This window comes from Sorex araneus, chromosome 8 (genome assembly GCF_027595985.1).
Source record: "Sorex araneus isolate mSorAra2 chromosome 8, mSorAra2.pri, whole genome shotgun sequence".
Classification (NCBI taxonomy): Eukaryota; Metazoa; Chordata; class Mammalia; order Eulipotyphla; family Soricidae; genus Sorex; species Sorex araneus.
In genome coordinates this window covers 3601540-3627317 of record NC_073309.1, presented here as the reverse complement: position 1 = coordinate 3627317, position 25778 = coordinate 3601540, and the positions used below count along the sequence as shown (strand labels likewise).

At 53.1% G+C, this 25778-nt stretch overlaps 1 protein-coding gene across 1 annotated transcript in view; it reads right to left on the bottom strand.

Annotated features, from left to right (window-relative positions):
• CDYL2 (chromodomain Y like 2) overlaps nt 1-21358 on the bottom strand; it is a 141686-nt gene extending 120328 nt beyond the window's left edge. Inside the window, exon 1 of the mRNA XM_055145890.1 lies at nt 21182-21358. Within this exon, the coding sequence (XP_055001865.1) occupies nt 21182-21205 (24 nt within the window). The 5' untranslated portion in view covers nt 21206-21358. The remainder of the gene's footprint in view (nt 1-21181) is intronic.
• Nucleotides 21359-25778: the final 4420 nt, after the last annotated feature.

Here is a 25778-nt window from a genome sequence, read left to right as displayed (position 1 = left end):
AAGTAGGGAAAGAGGGAAGAAGGGAGGGAAGGAAGGAAGGAAGGAACTATAGAACAATATTGCTTATAAACAGATACAAAAGGCTTCAGCCAAGTACTAGTCAGGCATCTATCTAGCAGCAGCATTTTAAAAGACCCAGACACTATAACTAAGTAAGATTATCCTTGAGATGCAAAGAAGACTCAACATACAAAAAAATCAATAAGAGAAATATATTACACTGATACCATGAAGAAAGAATTGTATGACAACTGTCAGAAAAAGCATTTAACAAAACCCAAGACACTTTAACAATAAAAATATTCAGAAAGGTAGCAATATAAGTAATTCTATTAAATATGATTTTAAAAATATTAAAATTCTTGGGGCTGGAGCAATAGCACAGCAGATAGGGCCTTTGCCTTGCACGCGGCTGACCCGGGTTCAATTCCCAGCATCCCATATGGTCCCCTGAGCACCGCCAGGAGTAATTCCTGAGTGCAGAGCCAGGAGTAACCCCTGTGCATCGCCAGGTGTGACCCAAAAAGAAAAAAATTAAAATTCATAACCAACATAAGATTCAGTAATGAAAGATTGAGAGCTTTTCTATTCAGATAAGTTCTTCCATTTCTATTCAATACAGTGCTGAAAATTCTACCCTTGATGACACCAAATCCAGAAGCAGGAAGGAAGGGAGGGAGGCAGGGAGGGAAGGAGGGAGGGAGGGAGGAAGAAAGGAAGGAAGGAAGGAAGGAAGGAAGGAAGGAAGGAAGGAAGGAAGGAAGGAAGGAAGGAAGGAAGGAAGGAAGGAAGGAAGGAAGGAAAGGGAAAGGGGAGGGAGGGAGATATGGAGGGAGGGAGGGAGATATGGAGGGAAGGAAGGAAGGAAGGAAGGAAGGAAGGAAGGAAGGAAGGAAGGAAGGAAGGAAGGAAGGAAGGAAGGAAGGAAGGAAGGAAGGAATTGGTTACCAGTTTTGTGCATCAAAGAGTATTGCCAAAAGAATAAAAAGGCAATTCATAAAGACTGAAATATTTTCAACTACATATCTCATAAGGGTTTATTGGATATGCCAAAAACAGTAACAATAAGTCTCTCAATGAGAGACGTTACTGGTGCCCGCTCGAACAAATCTCATAAGGGTTTAAGGGCTTATATCCAGATTACATAAAGAACTCTCGCAAGTAAACAACATACAAGAAAGTCAACAACAAATAGGCATTTCTCTGAAGTATACATAAAAATCCCAGTAGTATAGTATGCGTAAAAACCTTAATATTGACACTATTATAAATCATGGTACCTCACTGAAAATAAAACAATATGTACAAATTCCAATAAGTATCTGAAAAGACGCTCAACATCATTATCCATTTAACCAAAAGGCAAATGAAAACTGCAATGCAATCCCATTTCTTAACTACCAGAAACAGAAGCAAAACTGAAAGTAAGAAGAGTTAGCAAAGATGCAAAGAAACTGGAAACCCCAGTCTGCGGCCGGTGAGTATGGGAGAGTCAACACGAGTTGGCAGTTTCTCCAACCGTTTAACAGAGAACCACAACAGAAGCGAGACGACACTCTATTAGTCTGCAAGACCTTCTCCTTGAGAGGTTCTTAGAAATGTCAACTTCAAGTGAAATGACATTATTTAAGGGCCTGCTAACAACCCCACAGAACCAAAACCAAAACTTAAAAGCCAAGTTAGAGAGGCGTGATACACTACAGTCAAAAGGTGAAGACCAGACGGCCGCTCTCACCAGGGGGACAGGAAAATAAGGCATGGCACAAATACAACGCTGGAGAATATTATTCAGCCATAAAAAAAGAACGGTGTTCTGATCACACGCCACAACACAAATGAGCCTCGAAAATGTTAGATTTGTTAAATCCTGACTTTATTACAAGACCATATAGAGTATGAACCCAGTTCTATTATATGCTCAGAACCAGCAAATACATAAAGAAGCAAAGCAGATTGGGGTCCCCGTGAGGTTGGTAAGAACCTTGCGTGAGTAGGGCGTTCCCTTGCGGTGTCCAAGTGACATTCGGAAGAAGACAGTGGTGCTGTCTGCGGAGCACCGTGTAAACTCAGAATGTCCCTAAACTGTGCACTTGAAAAAAGATGGTTACAATGGCAAAGGTTACAGGATATATCTTACTACCAAGGCAATAAAAGAATTATGTATGTTAATAAAACTGATTTTTTTAAAAAAACCTCAATCCACCTTTAGCACACTTCATTTTTATTTTTTGCTCTTTTCTCCTTTAACTTTCTGCTTTTGTTTACATTTATTCCTTCTTCATGGTTTCCTCTCGCTCCTCTTCTCACTCTTCATGATGAATGCCGGGCTTATTCTTTCTGTTTTTAATACGTGTGTGCCGGGTTATAAATATTCCCGTAAGCACCAGTTTACCCACTGCCCCAGAAGTTCCGAGACTACCGTTTTCATTCACGTTCTTTTAAAATATTTATTCTGCAATGCAGGTTCTGGCTCTTCCCCAAGACTGAATTAATAAAGAGTCCCGTGCCCAGATTATGAGCTGGCCATTGCTGGTGAAACCGTTTCAAGAAGGGTGTGAAGGAGACGGAGAGACCCGGGAGGGGGCGAGCAGGAGGGAGACGGCGGGGGAAGCTGACCCTCCAGAGGCCCCCCTGCAGGGGAACGGTCCTCCCTGCGGGTAGCCCAGGGGGTTCTGGAAGACTTGGAAGCTTCTACGAGCACCTCTTCTGCTGAGAGGCTGAGGTGGCGTCACTGGACACAACAGGAGGTCCCTGCCTTTGCGAAGACAGCCCAGGAGTGCATGCAGAAAGCCGGGGTGCCCTCCCCGGGAACAGATGGTCTCCCCGGCGCCACCAGGAGTGGCTCCTGGGCACTGCCAGGTGTAGCCCAAAAACAGCAATGGGAAATACAGAAAAGGGGAAGGTGGCCCTGTCATCGGCAGAAATAACGGGCAGGTGGCAAGGACGAACGTTCAGCAGGGCTGGGAGACACTCAGAGGCGGGGCCCGTCGAGGGGCAGGGACAGTGCCCAGGGAGTCCACAGTGAGAGCTGAAAGTGGATGCCAGCGGAGAGCGGGCAGGGAGAGAAAGGCCCCAGGACCGGGGCTGCGGCCAGGAGGTCACTGCGAGCCGGCGGGGAGCAGGGTGGAGCCAGTAGGTCCCGGGTAAGACTGAGACTCCGTCCAAGAGAGACGGGGGCCACTCCCGGGACCCCCCCGATCACAGCTGTCCTCCCGGCCAGCGCACAGGAGACAGTGGGGGGACAGAGGGGCAGAGGAGAAGTGCCCGGGCCCCTTCAGAAGGCTCCTGGGCCTTCCCCGAGAGAGCCAGGGCTTGGCAGAGCAAGGGGGCAGTGGGGCACACCGGCCACCTGGAAACCCAAGTGCCAGTTCCTGGGGCTGCGTTCCCGCACCCGGGCGGGCGGGACGGCCCGCAGGACCCCTGGCGTCCTGCTCCAGACACACCCCTGCTTAGGGGCGCGGCTTCCAGAACCGCTCACTTCCCTGGAGGCCCCGCTGCCGGTCAAAGGGCAAGACTGGGTCCCCGGGAGGAGGGTCCGGACGCCTGGGGCAGTCCTCGCGCCTCGAGGACCGCTGGAACCAACGCACCTGAGAGGGAAGGCCCAGGGTTCAAGGCCAGGAAAGAAACGGCGTGGTGAGGGTGAGGCTGGGAGCTGCTTTCTCCCCCTCCCAGCCGGGCGGCCCACTGAAAGGCACCGGGCAAGCCACTATCTCTCACAGCCCGCTACTCCGGGTCCTGAAAACACGGTCCTATCTCCTTCTTGTTCTGGAGCGCCAAGTGCTGATAAAGACTGGTGGAAACAGTTGTGACTATCGGGACAGAAAGGGCCTCTGTAAGTAGCAATTAGTCATGGACACGCGGCTAATTCTGGGTGCTCAGCGGACCCAGTGGCCACTCCTGGCAATCGCTGGCCACCCAGCCCGACGGCTGAGGCAGGGGCCTGAGGATGAGCTGCAGGACCCGGGCCCCAGGGAGGGGGGCAGGGGGCACCCAGGCCACAGCCACCACCACCAGAGCGCCTCCAGGGCTACCCCTGGCAGTTCGGGGGGGGGAGGGGGCGGGAGCAGATCTGGTGCCAGGGACGGAGCCAGGGCACCTGCTGTCTCACTCGAGCAGAATGTGGCAGAAGAGAAAGAGTCTCCAGCCCTCTGCCGGCCAGGGGATGCGCCCACCGACCAAACACAAACGGAGAACCCGCAAGGCGGCGAGGCGAGTCCCGGGGCCCACACAGGTAGGCTGGAGGATGAAATGCAAGCGGGCAAGCAGGCTCGAGCTGTCCACTAAATCCAGACCCCAATGGCTAGCCCTCGTCTGGGCTAGCCAACATCGCTGCCCCAAAGCTGGTTTCCCACAAAAACGACAAGATAGGCAGAGATGGCGAGCTTTTAGGAAGGAGACCGTGTCACCAAAGAGACAGTATAACAAGTAGGGGCCTCACCTGGCAAGCAGCCAGCCCGGGTTCGAGCCCCAGCACCACAGAGGGTCTCCTGAGCAACGCCAGGAGTGGCCCCTAAGTGCAGAGCAGGATTAAGTCCTAAAGACTGTCAGGCGTACTGTCGCGTATGGCCCCAAAAACAAACAAAAATAATTCTTTTAAGAACACAAGGAAAAAAAGCACATTGAGGGGCTGGAGCAATAGCACAGCGGGGAGGGCGTTTGCCTTGCATGTGGCCAATCAGGTTCGATTCCCAGCATCCCATAGGGTCCCCTGAGCACCGCCAGGGGTAATTCCTGAGTGCAGAACCAGAAGTAACCCCTGTGCATCGCCAGGTGTGACACAAAAGGCAAAAAAAAAAAAAGAAAAAAAAAGCAGGTTGACCAAACATGGGTCATCACGATGCAGCCTATGCTCCCCTGAGGCTTCTCTCGCTCTCGGGGTGCCCCTCGCTGATGGTTACCTAAGCACAGGCCCAGGAGGCAGTGTTAGGGCAGAAGTGACATCTGGCACAAAAGGAGGGTACAGCCACAAAAGGAGGGTACATCCTCCATCATTTTAGAAGTTAGCCAGAGAGGAGGGGCAGAACTCAGCCAGCATCACGTGAAACTTATTGCTACCCTCTGGTGGCTGTAAGCACAGGCACTGGCTCTACCACACACACACACACACACACACACACACACACACACACACACACACACACACACACACACACGAAAGGTACCCAGAGAATGTGTTGGGAGAATGTGGCCAGTGGACACTCTGTGACCCTCACTGAAACTCCTTTCATGCGAGAATCAAGAATCGTAAGAAGCAGCACTCCAACCCACCCCGGGGTGATGAACAGCCAAGGGGCTACAAACGGCAGACAGCAATTATTAAAAGAAAAGCAAACGAGGTTGGCTCCAACTCCCAACAGACTACACCCTAGGTAAGGCCACCGAAGAGCGGGAATAAACAGGGCGCCTCAGGAACACCAGCAATTCTGCCAGTTGGGTGAGCGAGGTGGGAACCGTCGATGGCCCTTAACGGTGAGAGCAAGGTGGGTCTCTATTGAGAGATCTTCCCTGTGCTTTAGCATCCCAACGTTAACCCAGAGGGTGTGGCGTGGTTCCTTCCTCTTTTTACTGACAAGACCCTACCACAAATCTGTTTCCCAGCTCCTCACGGGAGCCATATTTCCTCATAAACGTGTTTTTAGGTGATGGCGCATTCAAGCAAATAGAAGCCACGTAAATACCAAGAGAATAAAGTTTCAGGCAAAATGCTCCGGGAACTGAACCCCAAAGATGTGTTGAGTGACTTGGCATAGATAACAGAAACAAAAATAAATGGTTGTGACTAAAACAAATTAAAATGTTTCTGTATAGGGGACGAGAGTAATAATACCATAGGTAAGGCACTTGCCTTGCACGTGAGCAACCCAGGTTCAATCCTCTATGATCCGCCCAAAGCCCGCCAGGGGTGATTCCTAAGTGCAGAGCCAGAAGTTAGCCCTGAGCACCGCAGGGGGTGTGCTCCCCCTCCAAATAAAAGTGCATAACAAAGAAACTTGAGCTAACAGTAAAAGGCAATAAGAGAATGGCTGGTTCATCCCCTATGGAAAACAGATTTCTAAAAAGGTAAGAGAGAGCTCCCATTTGACCCAGAGATTCTACTTCCCAGCATTTACACGAAAGACACAACAACAACAACAACAAAAATATTTGAAAGGATAGGTGACTACCAACGTTCATTGCGGTGCTTCGTACATTAGCCAGAATAGAGACACAATCCAGATGTCAAAGGACAGACGGATGAGTGGCTAAAGAAGTTGTGTATACACACAATGAAATACAGCCATAAGGAATGAAACCACGAGGTTCATTGCCACTTGGATGGAACAGAAGGGTTTTGTATCAAGCAAAGTTGGAGGCAGAAAGACAGATACCGAATGTTCTCCCTTATCTGTGGGGCAGAGAGCAGCATGGAAGGTTTCATTCTAGACAAAACCCTCACCCTGGAATACACAAATGAGAACCTCAAAAAAGGGTTGGAAGTGGGGCGGGTGCGGAGGCAGGCTAGCGGCAACCTGAGTGCTCTGATCAGGCGCTTGCACACAGCTAGTGCGAAAGTGCCGTCTAGAGGGGCAGTAACTATACCCGCCAGACCCATAAGAGCCAGCTATTGTAAACGTGTGCATCAATCTGCAATAATTAAACCCCCAAAAATGAGCTTGATAAGAATGCCAGGTCGGGATGGGAGAGAACCATGAGCCACTGGTGAGCAGATGCTGAGTGATAGTGGATTCGGTGTTAGAATTTAGTATGACTGATGGGGCTAGAGCAATACTACAGTGGGTAAGGCATTTGGCCTGCATGCGGTCGACCCAGGTTCAATTCCCAGCATCCCATATGGTCCCCAGAGCACCGCCAGGAGTGATTCCTGAGTGCAGAGCCAGGAGTAAGCCCTGTTCATTGCCAGCTGTGCCCCAAAAAGCAAAAAAAGAAAAGAATTTAGTATGCCTGGAGCAATAGCACAGCAGGTAGGGTGTTTGCCTTGCATGCGGCCAACCCAGGTTCAATTCCTCTGTCCTCTCGGAGAGCCCAGCAAGCTACCGAGAGTATCTTGCCTGCACAGCAGAGCCTGGCAAGCTCCCTGTGGCGTATTCGATATGCCAAAAACAGTAACAACAAGTCTTACAATGGAGACGTTCCTGGTGCCCGCTCGAGCAAATTGATGAACAACGGGACGACAGTGCTATAGTAACAGTGCTACAGTATGCCTGAAACTATCATTAATAACATTACAAATCATGGTACCTAAATAAGAAAACTTTAAAAGTAAATAACAAGAGAGAAAAGTTCCACCTCTTTGTTTTCTGCTACAACAAATGCTTTGGATTCTGTACTTGATCTGACTTCAAAGAATTGATACAGGGGGCTGAAGCGATAGCACAGCGGGGAGGGTGTTTGCCTTGCACGCGGCCATCCCGGGTTTGATTCCCAGCATCCCATAGGGTCCCCTGAGCACTGCCAGGGGTGATTCCTGAGTGCAGAGCCAGGAGTCAGCCCTGTGCATCGCCAGGTGTGACCAAAAAAGAAAAAAAAATGATACAGAGGAGTGTGGATTCCTAAACCATGTGTAGACAGCAAGAAGTTCCCCTGCAATGTCACGGCCTGTGGTACCGGTCAGCAAGTCTCATGGCTCCACGGAGCCCCAGCGACCTTCTTAACCAAGTCCTGCATGCAAGAACCACAGAAACCTTAAGACTTCCAAGGCGGCCCCCAGGAGAGGCCAAGATACGGTTTCTATCTCATGCGTCCGCGAGTGAAGACAAGCGGCCGGTTGTGGATCTCAGTCCTCTGCTCCCTTCACTGCAGCTAACGAGGCTCTTCCTTCTGATCACTTGCTGGCAATGTTAGCCACAGGCCAAGCCCACGACCTCCAAACTCCCCTAAGACTCCAAGACCCAGCAACCCTCTGAAAACAAGGCCGCTTTACCTTTGAGCAATACAGAGCCAGATGCTCTCGGTGAGTCTGGCGTAGGGAAAACCAGTGACTCGACAGCTAGATACTCGTAGGAGAATGGAAAGAAGGAAAAATGCCTTTGAGTTCCATTTTAAAAAAAAAATGAAGAAGACTATAGAGATATCTGAGGCCATTTCCGCCAGGAAAGGCCTAAATATATTAATTCTTCCAGCAAAAGGGCTAGCTACTAATTCTTTCACTAAACAAACTGGTGTTTGAGTTCTGTGCTATGCTGGGTGCTAAGAGGGGGAGCAAGACAGAACATGTACTTCACAAAACATACAACCCGGGGGGGGGGGGGCGGTTAAAAAGCAAGACAATGAAACAGAACACACAGGAGTGAATAATAGCAGCACTGTTGTCCCGTTGCTCATCGATTTGCTCAAGCGGGCACCAGTAACATCTCCACTGTGAGACTTGTTACTGTTTTTGACTTATCGAATACGTCATGGGTAGCTTACCAGGCTCTGCCATGCGGGCAGGATACTCTTGGTAGCTTGCTGGGCTCTTTGAGAAGGACAGAGGAGTCATACCCGGGTCAACCGCATGCAAGGCAAATGCCCTACCCACTGTGCTATTGCTCCAGATTTTTCCACAGTTCACTCGGATTCAGTGTAGGGAATATAATAAAAAGAGAAAAACAAGGTTCCTGCCACTGGGAATCCAAGAAAACCCTTGATGAGCTGGGGAAGTTTTTCCAAGAGGAACATCTAAGCCGACCCTAAAATGATGACTAGTGGTGGAACAGAAAACTCTGCAGGGTCGGCAATGGCGCGTGCCGGCCCTTTGGTAGGGGGAATCCAAGAACAGTCTGTGGGACGGTCCAGGAAACAAGAGCAAATCTCTCCGGACAAACACCTGCTGGAGGCTAAGGAGCAGCAGGAGAGGGAAGGGTCGAACCACAGGCCTTCCACCACTTAAGCTCGTCTGCTGAGAGGCGCAATCCCTGGGGAGTCGGGAAGGGGCCCTCGTGAGCACAGTATGGAGAAAGCGGAGAACGGCCGCCACAGGCGAACAAAAGGAGTCACCTCCTGGGGGAAAGCGCTGAGACCAAACACAGAGAAAAGGTCGGGGCCAGGCCTCAGCGTGGGGCTGCGAGTATGGGACCCAGTGCGACCCTCAACATCACATCACACACACACACACACACACACACACACACACACACACACACACACACTGGCACTGCCAGCCAGGTGTGGCCTGGTGGTCCCCACAACAGCAGGGACGCCCTTGGGTTCCAGCGCCACCCACCCCAGTTGGCTGAGCACCGATGATGCATCCCAGGCCCCTGAGCACCCCCGAGGGCTCTGCTCCACCCCCCCGTAGGGAGGAAAGGACATGTTCAGGAAACGTGCAGGAAGCTGGCTCGGCAGCAAGAATGCGGTGCCCGGGGAAACGACAGCGGCCCTATTTCGAGCTGAAGACCGAGTCAACGGCACAACCACGGAGGCCTGGGGCCCAGAGGGAAAAGCAAGTTCCACACGGGAAGATCCTGCATCCACTGAGGCCCGTGGACATAAGAGCTCCAGGAGCCCAGGTGGGTGGCAGAGAGAGCCCTGAGGCTCAGGAGAACAAACCCAGGTACATGTCGAGACTTAGAGCTCAGGCTCTCCCATCGCTGTGGGCCGAGGCGGGAACAAGACGCCCTGAGCCCCGCGGCTGAGGAAGTGGCAGCAGAAGGCGGGGACACAAAGGCAGCAGGAGAACCAGCGGAGGAAACGTCCCAGCCTAAGGGGTGTGTGTGGGGGGGTGGGGCAAGAGGAAGGGCGGCATCAGGAAGAGCCCCCCTGGGGACCACGTGCCACCTGCTGAACAGGACAAGGGCTCACAAGCCCCCTGGTCCTCAGCACCAAGGCTGCCCCCAAACTGGCAAGCCTCTGGCCAATGAGACTTCAAGACTGGGGTCTTGAACTAGTGGGTCCACAGACAGACTCAGCAACCGACCGGTGAACGGCAAGAGCCCGTGACACGCGCCACGGAAGGAGGCTCTACCCACGGCCCCTCGGCGTCTCGAACGCCTCTGCTGCGAAAGCCTCCAAGACACGTCCCTGGAAGGCACTGCCCGCCCAAGGAGGCCACGGGCAATGACCAGCTGACGAAGGGACAGGCCAGCTGGGTCTCTGGCCTCCTTCCGGAATGTTCCTAACAGGCCATCCCAGCTGCAGAGCCTCCAATAGGATCAGCGGGGACATCTGCGCTAACCTCAGAAGAGGCCACCTGTCCCCTCCGTCCAGCCCTGCCCTCCTCACCTCCTCACATGCACCCCTGCGTAAACCTCCGGGCTCCAGCCTCCATTCGAGAGCCTGGTTCTGAGCAGGAACGGTTGGTGCACCTGGGCCCAGCCACTGAGGTCAAGAAAGGGGGCAGAGCTGCAAAGAGCGGGGGCAGCTGTACGGTGTGAGGCAGCATCTGTGTGGACTACTGTCACCCACTGGACCTAACAGAAAATGGCCACTCAGCCTCGCGGCCATCGCTAATGCCGGGCAGTAACTACACATGTCTCGCTTCACTCTCCGGCGCTTTTCTGACCACATCAATGTGCACGGGAGTCACCGGAAGGCAAAACAGAAACCTGGATTTCAAGGGAAGGCAGGGAGAGGGGGAACATCACACCGGAAGCAGCAGAAGAATCTCACTCCCAAGAGGTGGCCCGGAGATGAACAGGTTTCAAACCTCTCCCATCACTCCCTCAACAAGCATCTGCGGAGGGGCTACTCTGTGCCCATCAGAGGGCCGCAGCTGAGGACCCATCACATGTGTCCCTGCCCTCCCAGAAGGTGGCTTCTAGTGGAATCACTTTCCTAATCAAAGTAGCCCCAAGAAACCCAACATACAATCCTTCCTAAATGTAATTTGTGGCACTCGCGTTACTGAGTTAACTTGCAACCCGGCCTATTCTGATGAGTGGAAACACCTCTCGGAGACGTCCAAGGAAGCTGGCAGTCTTTCTCCAACAGCCACGCGCGGCGATTTATCTCTACAGTGGGGCCGCTAGTCAACAAGAAAACTGTCTTTGGTTTGCCATGGAAAGGAGTTGGCAGAGGTGGCGGGTTCGGCTAGATCTGATGATCTTCCCCGGCAATCTCAAGCTGGCCTTAGTCTAACTGATTCCGAAGCCTGAGAAAAACGGACAAAAAGAAATGTACGTGCGGGGCGTGAAATCCACCCATGTAACCACTGTTCACATTCCTCCCCGCGAACGTAAAAGTCAGAAGGACCCAGAACCCTCAAAAGAACAGGGTGACAGAGAGTGAGACAAAGTTACTGAGTTCTCATCAGTGACACCGAGTTCTTATCACTGACGATGACACCCTGTCTGAACACTCACCCATCACCGCTATCTCCGCCTTGGCTGACTGCGGTCCACTGTGTTACTGAGTGTATCTGCTTGTAGGAGTGCACGTGAGGAGATGTGCAACGGCCGCATGTGTCCCCTGAGAAACACTGCAGACCCTCGCTCCTTCTCCAACACCACGTTTCCCGGAAGCTCCACTACATGTCCAGAGACAGCCAGGAGTGCGGTGTTCTGAGGTCTACTCACCCAGCGCTGACCTGGGCAGCCCTCTGGATGTGCTGACCACCACTCCAGCACGCTAAAACTGTGGTTTGTACCTCTACGCAGGAGGTTTGCGTTGTCACAGCCTTAGCAACAGTCTACAACACTCACCCCATACTTGGAGGCACGTATGTCATCATGGACACGCCCTGAGCATCTGATCTGGGGACTGTTAAGCAAATGACTCTCCTCGGATAAAATTCAGGTCCAACTTTTGTATAAGCTCCAGGGCTAACTGGTAAGAAACCTGCAGACGTGATTTTTAAAACACTGAACGGGAACACAAGGAAATGAGCAGGAGAGGGAAATTCCCTGTTGGAGAGTCTGAGAGGGTCCAAGAGTTTGCTGCTGGAGTGAATTCCCAACATGCCAGCATGAGGCCAGCAGCCCCCAGCAGCAGAGGTGTCTCCAGAAACATGCTTTCCTAACGCACCGCGGTGACAGATCAGTTTTGTGGGCGCACTGGGAGAGATGCGGAGCCTGGGGTCTAGGGGGAAATTTGGAAGCAGCGCCCTTTGTTGTGCCAGAACAACTGCCCAGCTCGAGAGTCAACAGATGATGGGCCTCACTCGTGTGGAATGCAGACCCTCCCTGACCAGCCTGGACTCAACACACCTGGACACAAAAGCACTGGAGCACTGGAGCACTGTCGTCCTGTTGTTCATCGATTTGCTCGAGCGGGCACCAGGAACGTCTCCATTGTGAGACTTGTTGTTACTGTTTTTGGTATATCGAATATGCCACAGGGAGCTTGCCAGGCTCTGCCGTGCGGGTGAGATACTCTTGGTAGCTTGCCGGGCTCTCCAAGAGGGAAGGAGGAATTGAACCCGGGTCGGCCGAGTGCAAGGCAAACACCCCACTCGCTGTGCTATCACTCCAGTCAGGGACGCAAAATACAAACAGTCCTCTGACACCCTCGGAAAGTTCTCGCTTTACAAAGGCCTGCTCGGCCCCCGGCTCTACGACTGGGCACGCCCTCTGCGGGCAGCCATGATCTCGCCCCACTGGCTAACGGGGCAGTGTCGGAGGGAGATGACATGCTGAGAAGGGGACATCCCGGGGAGTCAGAAGCCCCCGTCACTGACTGACTCCAAGACCAGAGCAGGCAGCCACCTGCAGGCAGGTGGGAACTGGAGACTTGGCAGGGGCGGGGGGAGCCCCGCAGGCACCAGAACCCCAAGGCGGAGCCCTCAGCGGCCCCCCAGTGGGTCAGTGACCGCTGCCCGGCACAAGAAGTACAGGAAGAAGTAATGGCCAGGAGAGATTCCCCAAGGAGTGGCTCGTGCATTTCTCGTCAGGGGCCACCCGGGAGCAAGAAGCCTGTGAGGCAGATCAAGCCACCACCCGGTCTCCGAGGCTGCGGGCACGGGCAGAACCCCGGCAGCGGGCAGCAGGGAAAGCAGAAAGAACCGCTAAGGCACGTCCGCGCCAAGGTTTATTGCCGGGAAGTGGCTTGTGTGGCTGTGGGCTGGCACGGCAGGTCCCAAGTCCAGAGGGCAGGTGATGAGGAAGGAGACAGGCTGGACAGCTGCCAGGGGCGCGCCGAGCTCCGGGAGGAGAGTCTCCCACACGGGAAGCCTCGGTCCTCGCCGCTGAGCCCGCGCAACTATGTCCGGCCCACCGAGATGACCGAGAGCGACCCCCCAGGCCGAGAGCGAGTGGATGATGGGGCTCACTCTCAAGGACCAAAAGCCCTCCCTGCAACAGCACCGGCGGAACATACCCTGAACCCCGGACCAGTCGGGCTGACTCATCGGACACCGTCACCTTCCCTGACCCCCTGTCCACCTACATCTCCTCCGGAGCACTGCATCCTGACACAGCCCTAGTGAAGAGCTTGAGCCCCTTATCCTCCGGGGAGCGAGACCTGATCCTCCCCGCTGCTCACCCAAAGGCTCCGCAGGACAGCACACGTGTTCTGCCATCTTCCTCCAGTGAAAGTGTCTAAAGACACCAGACCCGACTGTCATAAGAACAGGGACTCGAGGGTTTCTGAATGTGAGTCTGACCCTAAAGGACAGAGAGAGAGAGAGAGAGAGAGAGAGAGAGAGAGAAGTAAAACCCCTGCCATAGAGGCAGCCGGAGTTGGGAGGCGGGGGGTGGGGGGGGTGATGGGAAGGAACCTGGGGATACTGGTGCTGGGAAATGTACACTGGTGGAGGGATGGGTGTTGGAATACTGTGTGACTGAGATCCAATCATGAACAGCCTTAAAAATAAGTAAATAAAATTTAAAAGATAGAATAAAAAGCAAAATAATAATAATAAATAAAATCTTTTTTTTTTTTTTGCATTTTGGGTCACACCCGGTGATGCTCAGGGGTTATTCCTGGCTCTGCACTCAGGAATCACTCCTAACGGTGCTCAGGGGACCCTATGGGATGCTGGGAATCGAACCTGGGTTGGCCGCGGGCAAGGCAAATGCCCTCCCCGCTGTGCTATCGCTCCAGCCCCAATAAATAAAATCTTTTATAAAATAAAAATAAAATAAAAGGACTACCCACAGGTGATCGCAGCATCTTCTGGGATTCAACCGCCCAGAGTGCCTGGGCTGGAGCTAACGAGGATGGAGGGCTGGGCCACCGTGCCCTGGGTACCACACCCTCTCCCTGTGCACGAGTACACCCACTTCTCTTCAAAGTGCTGCCATGCACTATGTCTGCACGACGCCCTCCCCACCACAACCTCATCACCCGACTAGACTCAAGCTCTCACACCCTGTACACAGGTCCCTAAAGTGCCAGTGACTCGCTGGCTGGAAGTCCATGATGCGCATCCAAAGGACCCTGCCTTCTTTCTCAGTACAATCTCCGGAACCTTCCAGAACAGCAAAACCTCTCGTCTTTACTTCTCTTCCCCTCGCTCTTTGTTTCTGGAGGTCTATTCTTCCACTCCCCCCATTCCATTCTTCGTTCATTTTGTTTTGTTTTGGGGGCATACCCAGCGATGCTCAAGCCTGTCCCCGGGCTCTGCACTCAGCAGTTACTCCCGGCGGTACTCAGGGGCCATATGGGATATGAAGAATTGAACCCAGGTCGGCTGCGTGCGAGGTAAGCACCCTACCTGTCGTGCTATCGCTCCAGCCCCACTTCTCCTATTCTAGAAACGTCTATTTTCTTGAGTACTCCATCATGAGATACTCCACACGGGGATACTTCTTTGGCTTCCATTATGATCTGCATGCAAATGACTCCCTCTTTCTTCACGCCCCAAGTTGCTGTTGAGCTTCAAGCCACAGGCTTGCGCCAGCGATGACCCTCCAGTTCTGCATGTCCTGCCAAAATGAATGCACCTCAGTCCAATCAATTCATCGTCCTTCCCACGGCCCCTGGCTCCTCCAATCAAAGGTGCTTCCTGGTTTCTCTAGTTCCATAACTGGCTCTATTTTCCACCGAATCACAAATACAAAGAACTAAAACAGACACCAAGAAGTTTTCTATCAACTCCTCTGTCAGACAAGTTTTACTGGAGAAGAGACAGCGCAGCTAAAAATCAAACTGTCCAGTCTCCTTTGTAGCTAGGTGTGACCACATGATGAAGAGGCCACAGAGAGGAAAGCAGATTGTACGGAACTTCAAGCTGTGTGTCGAGCCTGACTCCACTTTTTCCATTCTTGATTCCTCTATCATCTTACCAAAAATAACGGTTAGCATCCCACCACCACCTTGGACCAAGCAGTGACCTTGACGATACAGATTTAGATGAAGAGTGAGAAGAATCCTGGTACCCTGAGAATTTTTTGAGCCTCATCCCAACCTCCTTCAGCCTAGGGAGGGTGGGGATTCATTTGTTCACCACTACTATTGTCTGTTTTCTAAGGCAGGCAATCGAACATGAACCTGACTGATGTGCCAAATTGTGTACATTCTATTTAAGCCTTTATATCCTATTTATTTCTCCCCATCTTCACGATTGTTCTCTTAATTCAAGTCAACTGTGTTACCCATTTTAATGCCTGCAATAGCGTACTAACTGGTCACTCTGTGTGTGGTCATTCTGCCATCAGATCTACTGCCCACTTGTTATGGGCAATCTGAAGTTATGTACCAATAATGTGAAAGTGTCCATGTTCTTCAAACTAGTCATTTACTCAGAATTTATCCTAAGGAAAATAGTAAAACATGCATACAAATAATTATGTTCCTGAAGGTTACCAACAGCAATATTTATAAAGGTTTACAAACAGAAACCACCTCATTTGTCCAGCGGAGGATCAGTTATAGACAAAACAATAAATGTACTCAAGTAAAAATTAACCTATCATTAAAAAATCATGCTACAGAATTATATTTAAGATATTAGAAATGTTCTCTTATACTATAACTAAGATGGGCTATAAAAACTGAACTACTCTGTATTGCTGTTTAATTTTTCTTACATTTATATCCATACCAAAAACTCTCACTTTTAATTAATTCATATTGCATCAGTATTTATTGAATACCAGGGGAGTGATAAACGCATACTACCAGTTGGCTTGGGTATGACCATTCTTCTTTCTCTTATGCTTATTTTTTAAAGTTGAATACAAACTGCCTCCAAAAACCAAAAATAGAAATATCCTCAATAAATCCTACAAGTCTGCTCATGTCTATTTCCTAATTTAAACTCCTCTGCAGCCATCCCTTCCTCTGGGAAGCTCCTCTGTCCCCAAGGCTGGCTCCCACCACCGTCCTACAGAGCCTGACTGTGCCTTTTATACACTTTTCCACTACCCCTTCCCTGTCCCATTAGTCCCACGCCTCTCCACCTTCTTCTGACCAGGATGCTCTTCTGGCCTAATATCCTCTGAGTGCCCCCACACCTGTATCTTGCCAACTGGCCACCCAATCTTATGCCGTGCCTCCTTCCTTTGGTGCAACTTCCACCTGTTATCCCCATGGAAAATACCAGGACTGCCCAGGGGGCCTTCCGGCACCGGGTGAGAAATGCTACATAGACCTCACACCCTGGACATCACTATCCTGCTAGCGCTGGAGTGTGGTGCGTTCCAGAAACACCGGGGGAAACATCCAAGGGGGTGCTACAAATCCCGCCACATCCAGATCTCTCCCCATCATCCGAGTGATGCGAAAGGACCGCTCTCTTTGAAATCAAAATACGCCTCCAACAGTCAGGATCTTCACTGACTGCCACCCCGGTATCATTCCTGAGCAGGCCACGAGGAGTTACACAAACTCCTTGGCAGGCCAGACTAAGTCCCTAAAGAAAGGCTCGTGTACAGCCAAGACGATGTTAAGGTATAAAAAACGATTTTGAAATGGACAGATATCCTTCTCACGGAAGATCATTTCAAGCGGTGCTCAAAAGGTAGAAGACACAGCAACACATCCTCTTTCATGAGTAGTTCCACACCCCAGGGATCCGATCAACTCAACACATCCATTCCTCTTGAAGCTGCCCACCTCTTGAAATACTGGTACCGGGACTCGAGATGCTCTACCAGCGGCCATCCTTCCTACCATTACCTTTGACAGGAACCACCTCGTTTTATAGAGTTTACTCCCGTCTTAGTGGTGGGGAGAAATGATGCATGTAACAAATCGTTACAGACCAAACGAGTGATGCTTATGATATCGTTCCAAGTTTGTTCACGTTTTTTGAAACAGAAGCAGGTGCTCTCCCAGAGAACAAGCGATACTGGACAATGGAAAAGACCTCAGGACAGAGCTGGTCTGCTTGCTACCAGTGGGTAAGTGGCTGATGCTGGCTTCAAGAACCACCGTGCCATCCACCAGGTGAGCCTGCCTGGCAGAGCTGCCAGCTACGGGTGAAAATGGTAACGGTGGACCTTTCTGTAAAACCCCTGGGTGGACTGATTGATAAAATGCAAATATGAGCTGGGGAGATATTTAACAAGCCCATTTTTATTTATTTGGTTTTGGTTTTGGTTCTACTTACAAAGTCCCTGAGGTTTGGCATGGTCCGTGCCTAGGTTCCCCGTATAGCCTGTTATTTTTAGAGCATGTATCTACAGAACCCCTGGGGCAACCATGGGAATACCTGTGTTCATTACCATCATTTGTAACTCAACTTCTCCCAATGAAACAGAAAAAAATCCCACTCTTTGAGTTGTTTGTTTTATTTAGAACGAGAGGAACAATACTTTCTATATACAGTTGAAAAACCGTATGCACACAATCACACACATTAGACAGGTATGTACTGATGCCTACCAATCCCCAAGTGAAAAACAAATATCACACCTTATACTTCTAAGACATAAACTAGGAAACTATAAGCTGTTGACAAACACACAAGGAACAATCACTACCACGTCTATCTCGATCCATGTCAACATGTCCACTACTTCCTTTATAAACAGCATTACTGGGCGTCTTGGTCAATGAAATGTGGAGGCCTCGCTCTCAAGGTCAGCACATCCCTAGGAAGGGAGTTCTCAATAAATAAATAAAGAACCACCCCACAGCCACATGTGGAATGCCACATGGCTGAAACTCAGATGCAAGTAATTACTGTTCTCATGAGTCCCTTCTCTGCAAAGGGCCCGGACCATACTTCCGTCTAGAGAACTGGGAGCCACATCTCCCTCTGGTGCAATCATCACTGGGAAACCATATGTGGGGTAGAAGAGAGAACAACAGGAGATGACACTCCAACCAAAGACCAAAAAATCGACCAAGGCCCTTCGTAGAGAATTGACCCAGTCTTCTGTTCCGTGATTCAGTCAACAGCTCTGGCTCACATAAGGAACCAGAGCATGGGGGATGACAGGACAAGAAAACCGGGCTCTTGTTCCACTGATTACGTCTCCCCAACCCCAGGCACTTCAGCAAATGAATGGCTAGCACACTGGTTTTCCGAACGCTAAAGCACGGACACAGTAACCAACTGGAGGTGACCTGCCCTGCTCAAAAGCACGAACATCCCTTCTCTCCTCTACGACAAGACAGAGCACACGGAGAACCCAGCGCTGGCTCACATACTCTCACTGATGACCCTGCTGTTCAGCAGAAGCTAAGCCAGAGCATGTGGAAAGGGAGTGTGCTTTTGTCTCCAGACACCTGACTCTAAGAGGGGCCGACTCCAGGTCACCCTGCCCCAGATGACGCTATGGCATGGCAGAAGGGGGCGGTGAGAGCTCTGCTCGAGGAGAAACACAGCAAACCAATCGACCACAGGACCCAGAGTCTTGGAAACAGTGCCTGCTCCCCAATTCTTTGCTCTGAGTCAGGAGGCCGCTGCATCAAGCAACATTTTCTCCTTTGGGTATCTTTAACACCAGCACCCATTCCTTCAAAGACGCTGCCCAGAGCCGGCCTACGCGACGGTGTAATTGTTTGAACCACCGAAGAGATGAGGATTCTTTGCGATCCATAAAGGGTCAAGGAGAATGTCAGCAGACAAACAGGTGAAATATCTCAATTATAGTGTTCTTGGTCAGAGGTGACAAGGAGCCATATATATAATATTCAATTAATGTAATCCTAAAGTCGAATACAATGTTTTCTTTTTTTTTCTCTCAAGGTCACCGCTGTACTAGATACTCCAAGATTTGTCCTTAAATCGGCATCCTTTCTTTATGTATACGCGCCAACAATTTTACAGTTAGAAATATATATGCTAATGTTTAGCTAGCACTTTTTAATTGTTTTCAAGCTAAATTTAAACAACAAATTAAATTCCTCGGTATATGTTATGTAATGTCGACACCAGCTATAAAAATGTTGACATTGTTATATTCTCTTAATGCAATTTGGTCCTGTTAGCAATGACTATGCAAATTACCAACCACGGGAAAACTATTTTACATCTAGTACAATTACCTACTATCACAGAAGTAATTATTATTATTGTCTTATTTATTGAAACTCAATAAGAACTGGAGGTGCTAAGACAGTTCCAAGGCCAGTGTGGAAACTTCCCTCTTAAGAGACGCATCCGGCAGTTATAATTACCCATGGTTAGGAGGGCACTTTCAGATGAGCAGTAAACAAGAAACTGTCCCTAAAGATTCTTCAGTTCCAAACTTGTGATGGAGAAATACTGACAACTCTTGAGGGGTCCTGCCAAGGCCTCAAAGATGCAATGCTTCACCCCATAAGGCCAACAGCTCTAAGATGACTCAATAGCAATGAGCAGGGGGTGGTGGGGGGCGGTAATCCACATCTCCCAAGGGTTTGAGCTTCGGCCCCTGGTGATTATCTCCGTGGGGCCAGGGGTATCTTCTTGCCAGTGGTGCTTCGGAAAGCTCCAGGAGACATCCCACTTCGCTCCCGCCAACATCTGGGCCCAGGAACTGCTCCGCCAGGTTGGAGCAGGGAGAGGATGCTCGCACAGCCCATCCGCCACCGAGCGCCCAGTGCACAGCCAAGTCTCAACCCAGCTTCGTCTCTCTTCGCATAGGGTGGAGAGGAGGTCCACGGGCGTCACTCTTTCAAGGAATGCTACGATCACCCCCCCCCCCCATCCCACCGGGGCCAGCTGGCTAACGGCACAGGACGGGCCCTCTCCAGATCCAGAATCATCCAGAAGACCCTGGCGGCCCAGGAAGGTACCGCGATGACCCAGCCCACTGTCCATTCCTCTCTCCCGCCAACCAGCGAAACCACCGTCTGAAGAAGCTCCAGCTGTCCATCGTGTCCAGGCGGAAAGGTGTGACTCGCCTGTCCTGGGCTTCCCAGGAGTCTAACTCCACTTGGCCAAGAGCCTTGAGGCCAAGGGCCAGCGCCAACCGACTTCTGTCCGGTGGGGCCCTGGGTCGGGGCAGCCCCTGACACGGGTCTCCGGGCCTACGATGACGGACCCCTCAACTTCTTCAGCCCCGAGCCTTCTCCTGGGCCCTCTGCGGGGCATTCTCCCCCGGGTGCAAGGGCATCGCTGCTGCTGTGTCCAGCTGTCGGGACGCCCCAAGCGGGCCGGTGGACTTCAGAGCTGGGGGGTCCGGCCGCGGGGGGCCGTGGCTCTTGCTCCATTGTTCTCCTGACTCCCGGGGGCCCCTCGGGGTTGCTGGCCCCGACCGGCGTGGCCCTGGGGGGCCAGGGGGACAGGCATCCCCCCGGGGGAGGGCCAGGGGGGTGGACACCGCGCGTCGCGAGCCGGGCTCCCGGGCCCCGGTCCTCCCAGCCACATGCTCTCGGGCCACCTCCCACCTCCTCGCGCCGAGGGGCCTCCGCAGCGCCCCCGCTCGCCCCCGGGGGGCACGACACCCGCCAGGCCCGCCCCCCCACCCCCCTCCCCGGCCCGGCTCCGAGGGCGCCCGAGCCGCCGCCGCCGCCCGCGGGGGCAGCAGGTGGGGGGAGGGGGCGCGGGCCGGGGGGCGGGGGAGCGGCCCCCCCCCGGGAGCCCCCCGCGGCCGCCCCCCTCCGCGGCCGCCCCCGCCTCTCCCGGGGGCGCCCCGCCGCGCCCGGCCCAGCCCCGGGCCGCGCGCGCCCCCCCCCCCGCGCCCCGCGCCCCCGGCGGCCGCCGCGCGGGGCCCCCCGCGTCCCCGGCGCGTCCGGCGCCGACTTTTACCTGGACTTTGCGCACTCGGGGCGGCCGCGGGGCGCGCGGGCTCCCCGGGACCGCTAGCTCCCCGGCCGGCGCCGCCCGGCTTCCTCCTTCCCCTCCCAGGCCGCAAAGTAGAGGGAGCGCGAGCGGGGCGCGGGGCGGCGGGGCGAGTGCAGAGAAAGAGAAAGCGCGCCCGGCCGCCCGCCGGCCCCCGCCGGCCCCTACCTCGTAAAGGTCCCCCGAAGCCATGCCAGGCTGCGGAACTTGGCTCGCGGCGGCGCGCGCGGGGCCCGGCGGCGCGGGTGCGCGCGGGGGTGCGCGTGTGTGCGGCGTGTTGAGTAAACTGTGTTTTTGCAGGATGACAGGCTCGGGGGCTGCCTATGCGCAGAATCGGCGCGGGCGGCGGCGGCGGCGGGGCCGGCGTAACCGGCGGCGGCGGCGGCGGCGGCGGCGGCGGCGGCACGAGCGCGGGCAGCGGCGACGGGCGGCACCGACGCGGCCCCGAGCGCCGCGGGCCCCGCGAGCCGCCCAGCCGCCGGCGCTGCTGCAGCGGGCCCGGCTCGCCCCGGCGCCGCCTGCAGGAAGCCGCCCCGCGCCCGCCGCCGGCCGGGACGCCGCGGCCACTGGGCGAGTCCCCGCCCCCCGGGAGCCCGGCCCGGCCCCCGGCGCGGGCGGGGGGGGGGACGGGGGCGGCCGCGGGGCCGCGCCCCGGGGGACCCGTCCGGGCGCCCCGCCCGCGGCGCCCCCTCCCTCCCCCGGGGCCGGCGGGGCCAGGGGCCGCGAGGGGACGGCCGGGAGGCAGGTAACGGCGGCGGGGGGCCCGGGCGCCCGGCGGGGACCCTCGCGGGGCTCGCCCCGGCGCCCGCCCCCGCCCCCACCCCCGAGGCGCAGACGCCCCCCCCCCGGGGACGGGCGGGGAGGGGGCGCCGCCCCGGGAGGAGGTCGGGGCCCTCGGGGCGGCCTCGCCCCTCCCCGTGGACGGGTGGGGGTGGGGGCCCCGGGGGAGGAGGGACCCGCCGGGCCCTCGGGAGCCCGCCCGCAGCGCCGCGCCCGGGGCCCCGCCGCGCGCCTCTCCAGCCCCCGGCCCCTCCGGCACAGCCCGCAGACACGCGCCCAAGCCCACCCGGCGCGGGGTCCCACGGGGCCAGCCAGCCGCAGGCGCCGCGAGGGGCAATCAGACGCCCCCACCCAGAGGGGCCCGGGGCCGGGGCGCCCGGGGGGCTCCCCGGGAGCCGCCCCCTCCTTGGCCATCTCTCCCTCCGGGTGCGGTGCCCAGAGGGCCACCTGGGAAGGCAGGTGCCTCCGAAGTGGGAAAGCGGGGGCTTCTTCTTCCCGGGGACCCCTGCTGTCCCGGCGGCCACTTGCTCTGGTGGAGGGGGTCTCCCGCTCCCTCTCCCCCACCCCCAGCCACTTTTCCTCGCTTGCTTCGTCTGCACGTCGGAAATGGGGCCAAACCCCCACGGTGACAATTGGATGGACGGTCTCGGGGTACTGGAGGTGGCCGGCCCAGAATTCGACCGAGACGATTATCTGTGGCGGAATCTGGACCAGTCCTGCCCTTGTGGACCGCGAAGGAGCCAGGGGGACGTGACAAACTCTAGAGGTGGTCCGAGTTCCCCAAGTCACCACATCTCCCGAGTTAAATAAGGAGCCCAGAGAATCTGGGCCGTGTTTTCCTGCCTGGCTCTTTCTAGCTCACGCCCATTGGCAAACGCTGTTCCCTCTCCCTGCAATGCCCTTCCACGTTGGCTCCATCTGGAAAGCCCTTCCTCCGCCCGCAAAGCTTGCTGATACCGTCTCGCTCACTCCTGACAAGAGCGGATACACAATGAGCATCTACCTCTGCCCTACAACAGAGTTGATACCAATTTCTAGTTTAAAAACCCGTGTTAAAATGGGGGCGGAGGGCGCATGGAAATACTCAACCTGGAACTGTGTTTGGCTTAGAAACCGTGCAATGGTCATAGCGGTTCTATCCCCTTTTCTACGGATACTTTTCCTCTGGTCATGGTTGGAAATAATGTTAATAATAAGCAGTTCTCTATCTGTAGGTCACCAAATAAATGCTAATGATCCTTAATTTGTACTTGGGAATAAATGCACCACCATAGCATGAGGATGTAATTTGGGAGTAGACGACAAGAAAGAAACTGGGTTTGGAAATAATGTGCTCGGCCAATTTGAATATATAATCAGGAGTTTTAAGAAAACACCAAGAACTTGACTAGCCAAAGGCTCCCCAGGAATGCGAGCATTTGAAAAATCCTCGTCTAGACAACAGTTGTTTGGGAGGGGCTGGTCACTGTGGGCCGGCGTGCCCAGGCCATCTTTTTGGAAGAGGTAAGAAATGGATCTCAAGGGCTCGAAGAAAAGGAGGCGCTGTTTCAGTGTGGGGCAAGAGGAGGGGAGCGTGGTCAGCAGCGCGAGGGGGTTGAGACCAGGAGGTTGCTTCTTGTGGGTCAGTTTGTGGAGTATCTTGAACACCAAGCTAAAGGCTTACAATCGAGCAAGTTAGTCGTGGAAAATCTGAGTATCTCTGACTCCATCCAAAGTATGTACTATCAGAAGTATGCATAAGAGAACAAGTTGTATGAGATAGAGGAGAAAGGCAGGAGGCATTGAGGTCAGAGGCAGGAAGACCCAACTGCAGTGGTCCAAGGTGGTGGCCGTGAAGAAGAAAAACTGGATTTGCAGGATGTTCAGTAGGAAGAAGCCGCTGGCCACAGACTTTCATTATGGTTACTCCACCTACTTCCATAAAGCATTTGATCCAAATCAACAGGACCTGATGACTAACAGGATGTGTTTGTGAATGCGTGTTCGGGAATTGGAGGAGGGGGTGAGAGCCGAGGAAAAAAGGATGCAGAGATGACTAAGAGAGACTGAGAGACTGAACGGAGACTTTTAAATAGAGAGACTGAGCCATTCATCCATCAGAACCTAATTTTGAGCTCACCCCCAGAGACCTTCAATGGCTTTCGGAAAAGCCAGATATTTCCTTAAAAATGAAGGGACACGTTCAGCCTCTGCAGGAAGGTCAGTCCGACCAATGCACAAGGCCACTCCTGTCCTCCAGATGCTACGGAACAGCTTCGCTCGGGGAGAATGGAAAATACCTGCTGTGTTCCTCAAGCTAGGGCCAGATTCTTCCTCTAGTCACAACTCAAAGTGATGAGAACTCAAAAGGTAAAACAGAGAGAAGCCATTGAATTTCTCGGATCAGAAAGATGGACTGGTGGCTTCGAAAGCTCCAAAGACAGACGATGGCCTCTCTCACATGCTGCTTCTTCCCCCCTGGTGGCCTCCTTCCCATTGGACAGGTTCCCTTCTCCGTGCAGCTGGAAATATGGTACCTGGCTCACCCCATCTCGATGTCAAAAATAATAATAATGTACATATATAGCATTTCTAAATCCCAGGGGAGGGCTCTGGTTGGCTCGTATAAATCATATGCCCTTGCATGCCCATTTACTATCACTAGAGTCCTCCATGATCTACCCACTTACAGCAGAAATGGTTGAAGAGCTTTACCAGAATTATCTGATGAGCAGAAGCCCCAAGGAAAAGGGGAAGGAAAAGTGGAAAGAGAGATTCCCTCTATCTGGTAGAATGAGGCTGAGGCAGAAAGGGAGCCTCGAAGCACAGGCAGAGGTTTCCTAGAACTTGGTCCTGCAACTGAGCAAGAAGATCTCGAGGAATAGCCAGGGCACGGCCATATTCACTGCCGAGACATGGCATTAGAACGTGGCTCTATTCTTCTGGTCTGATCTGAGATGTGGCCCTGCCCTCCTGCATGGTATGATGGGTGAACATGTGGACACCAGTCAGAACAAAGAAATTCGGGTTCTTGCATCATCGTGACTAGTTGTGTGCGCTGAGGCTCTCAAACTCTCTGTCCTTTCATTGCTAAATGTACTTATTATAAATCGCGGCACAATCAAGTAGTCCTAAAACTTGATAACTTCAGACAAAGAGCATTTCTTAGCTCAACTTCTATAGGTTAAGGATTTGGGATCAGCTTAGCAAGGTGGTCCTGGTTGATGTCTGCTTGGTCTTTTCCCTGGGACCGGAGAATCAGCTTCCTACATGGTACCCACACCTGGATGTCGGAGGAGGCCTCTTCTCCTAGCTGACTTTGTCCAGAGGACTGTTGGAGGGTCCTCCTCCCATGCTCATCCATTTGCCCAAATCCAAGATATGAGTTAATCTAGCTAAACTTTGGCCGCTCCTCACTTAGAGAAGCTAACTGATCTAATATCTGAAATCATGCGAGGAAAGTTATTAGGGGCAGAGATGGTTTTCAGTGTGTCAGACTGAATTCCTGGGCGTGTCCCCTGGGCCATATCTCTCCATTTTGACCACCGGAAACCTAATAACCAGACTGATCTCAGGGATAAAGGAGGAAGTCAAGATTCCTTTGATCTTGTCATCTTGGAACTATCAAACAATGCCACTTCTGCCATATTCTGTACTTCAGAACTGAACCACAAACACCCTCCCACTCTCAAGACTATCAAAGTTGAATCATGGTATCTGTTATAATTATTATCACAACTATCACCAGTTTCAAACTTGTATGTCTTTGAATGTTCAAGATTCCTATATGAAGGCAGGAAATTAAAATAAAACTCTCAAGATAAATACTGTTCTCAAACCACTTAGAAGTCCTTGTTACTAATTAACCTTTAGTTTTAGCATTAATTTTTAAATATTTTACTTCAACAATAATAAAGTCATACTTACATAGTGTCTACAACGTGCTGGATGTTACTCTTCCTGAACCAAACAAATAGCGACCTGCCCTCAAGTGGCATAGAGTACA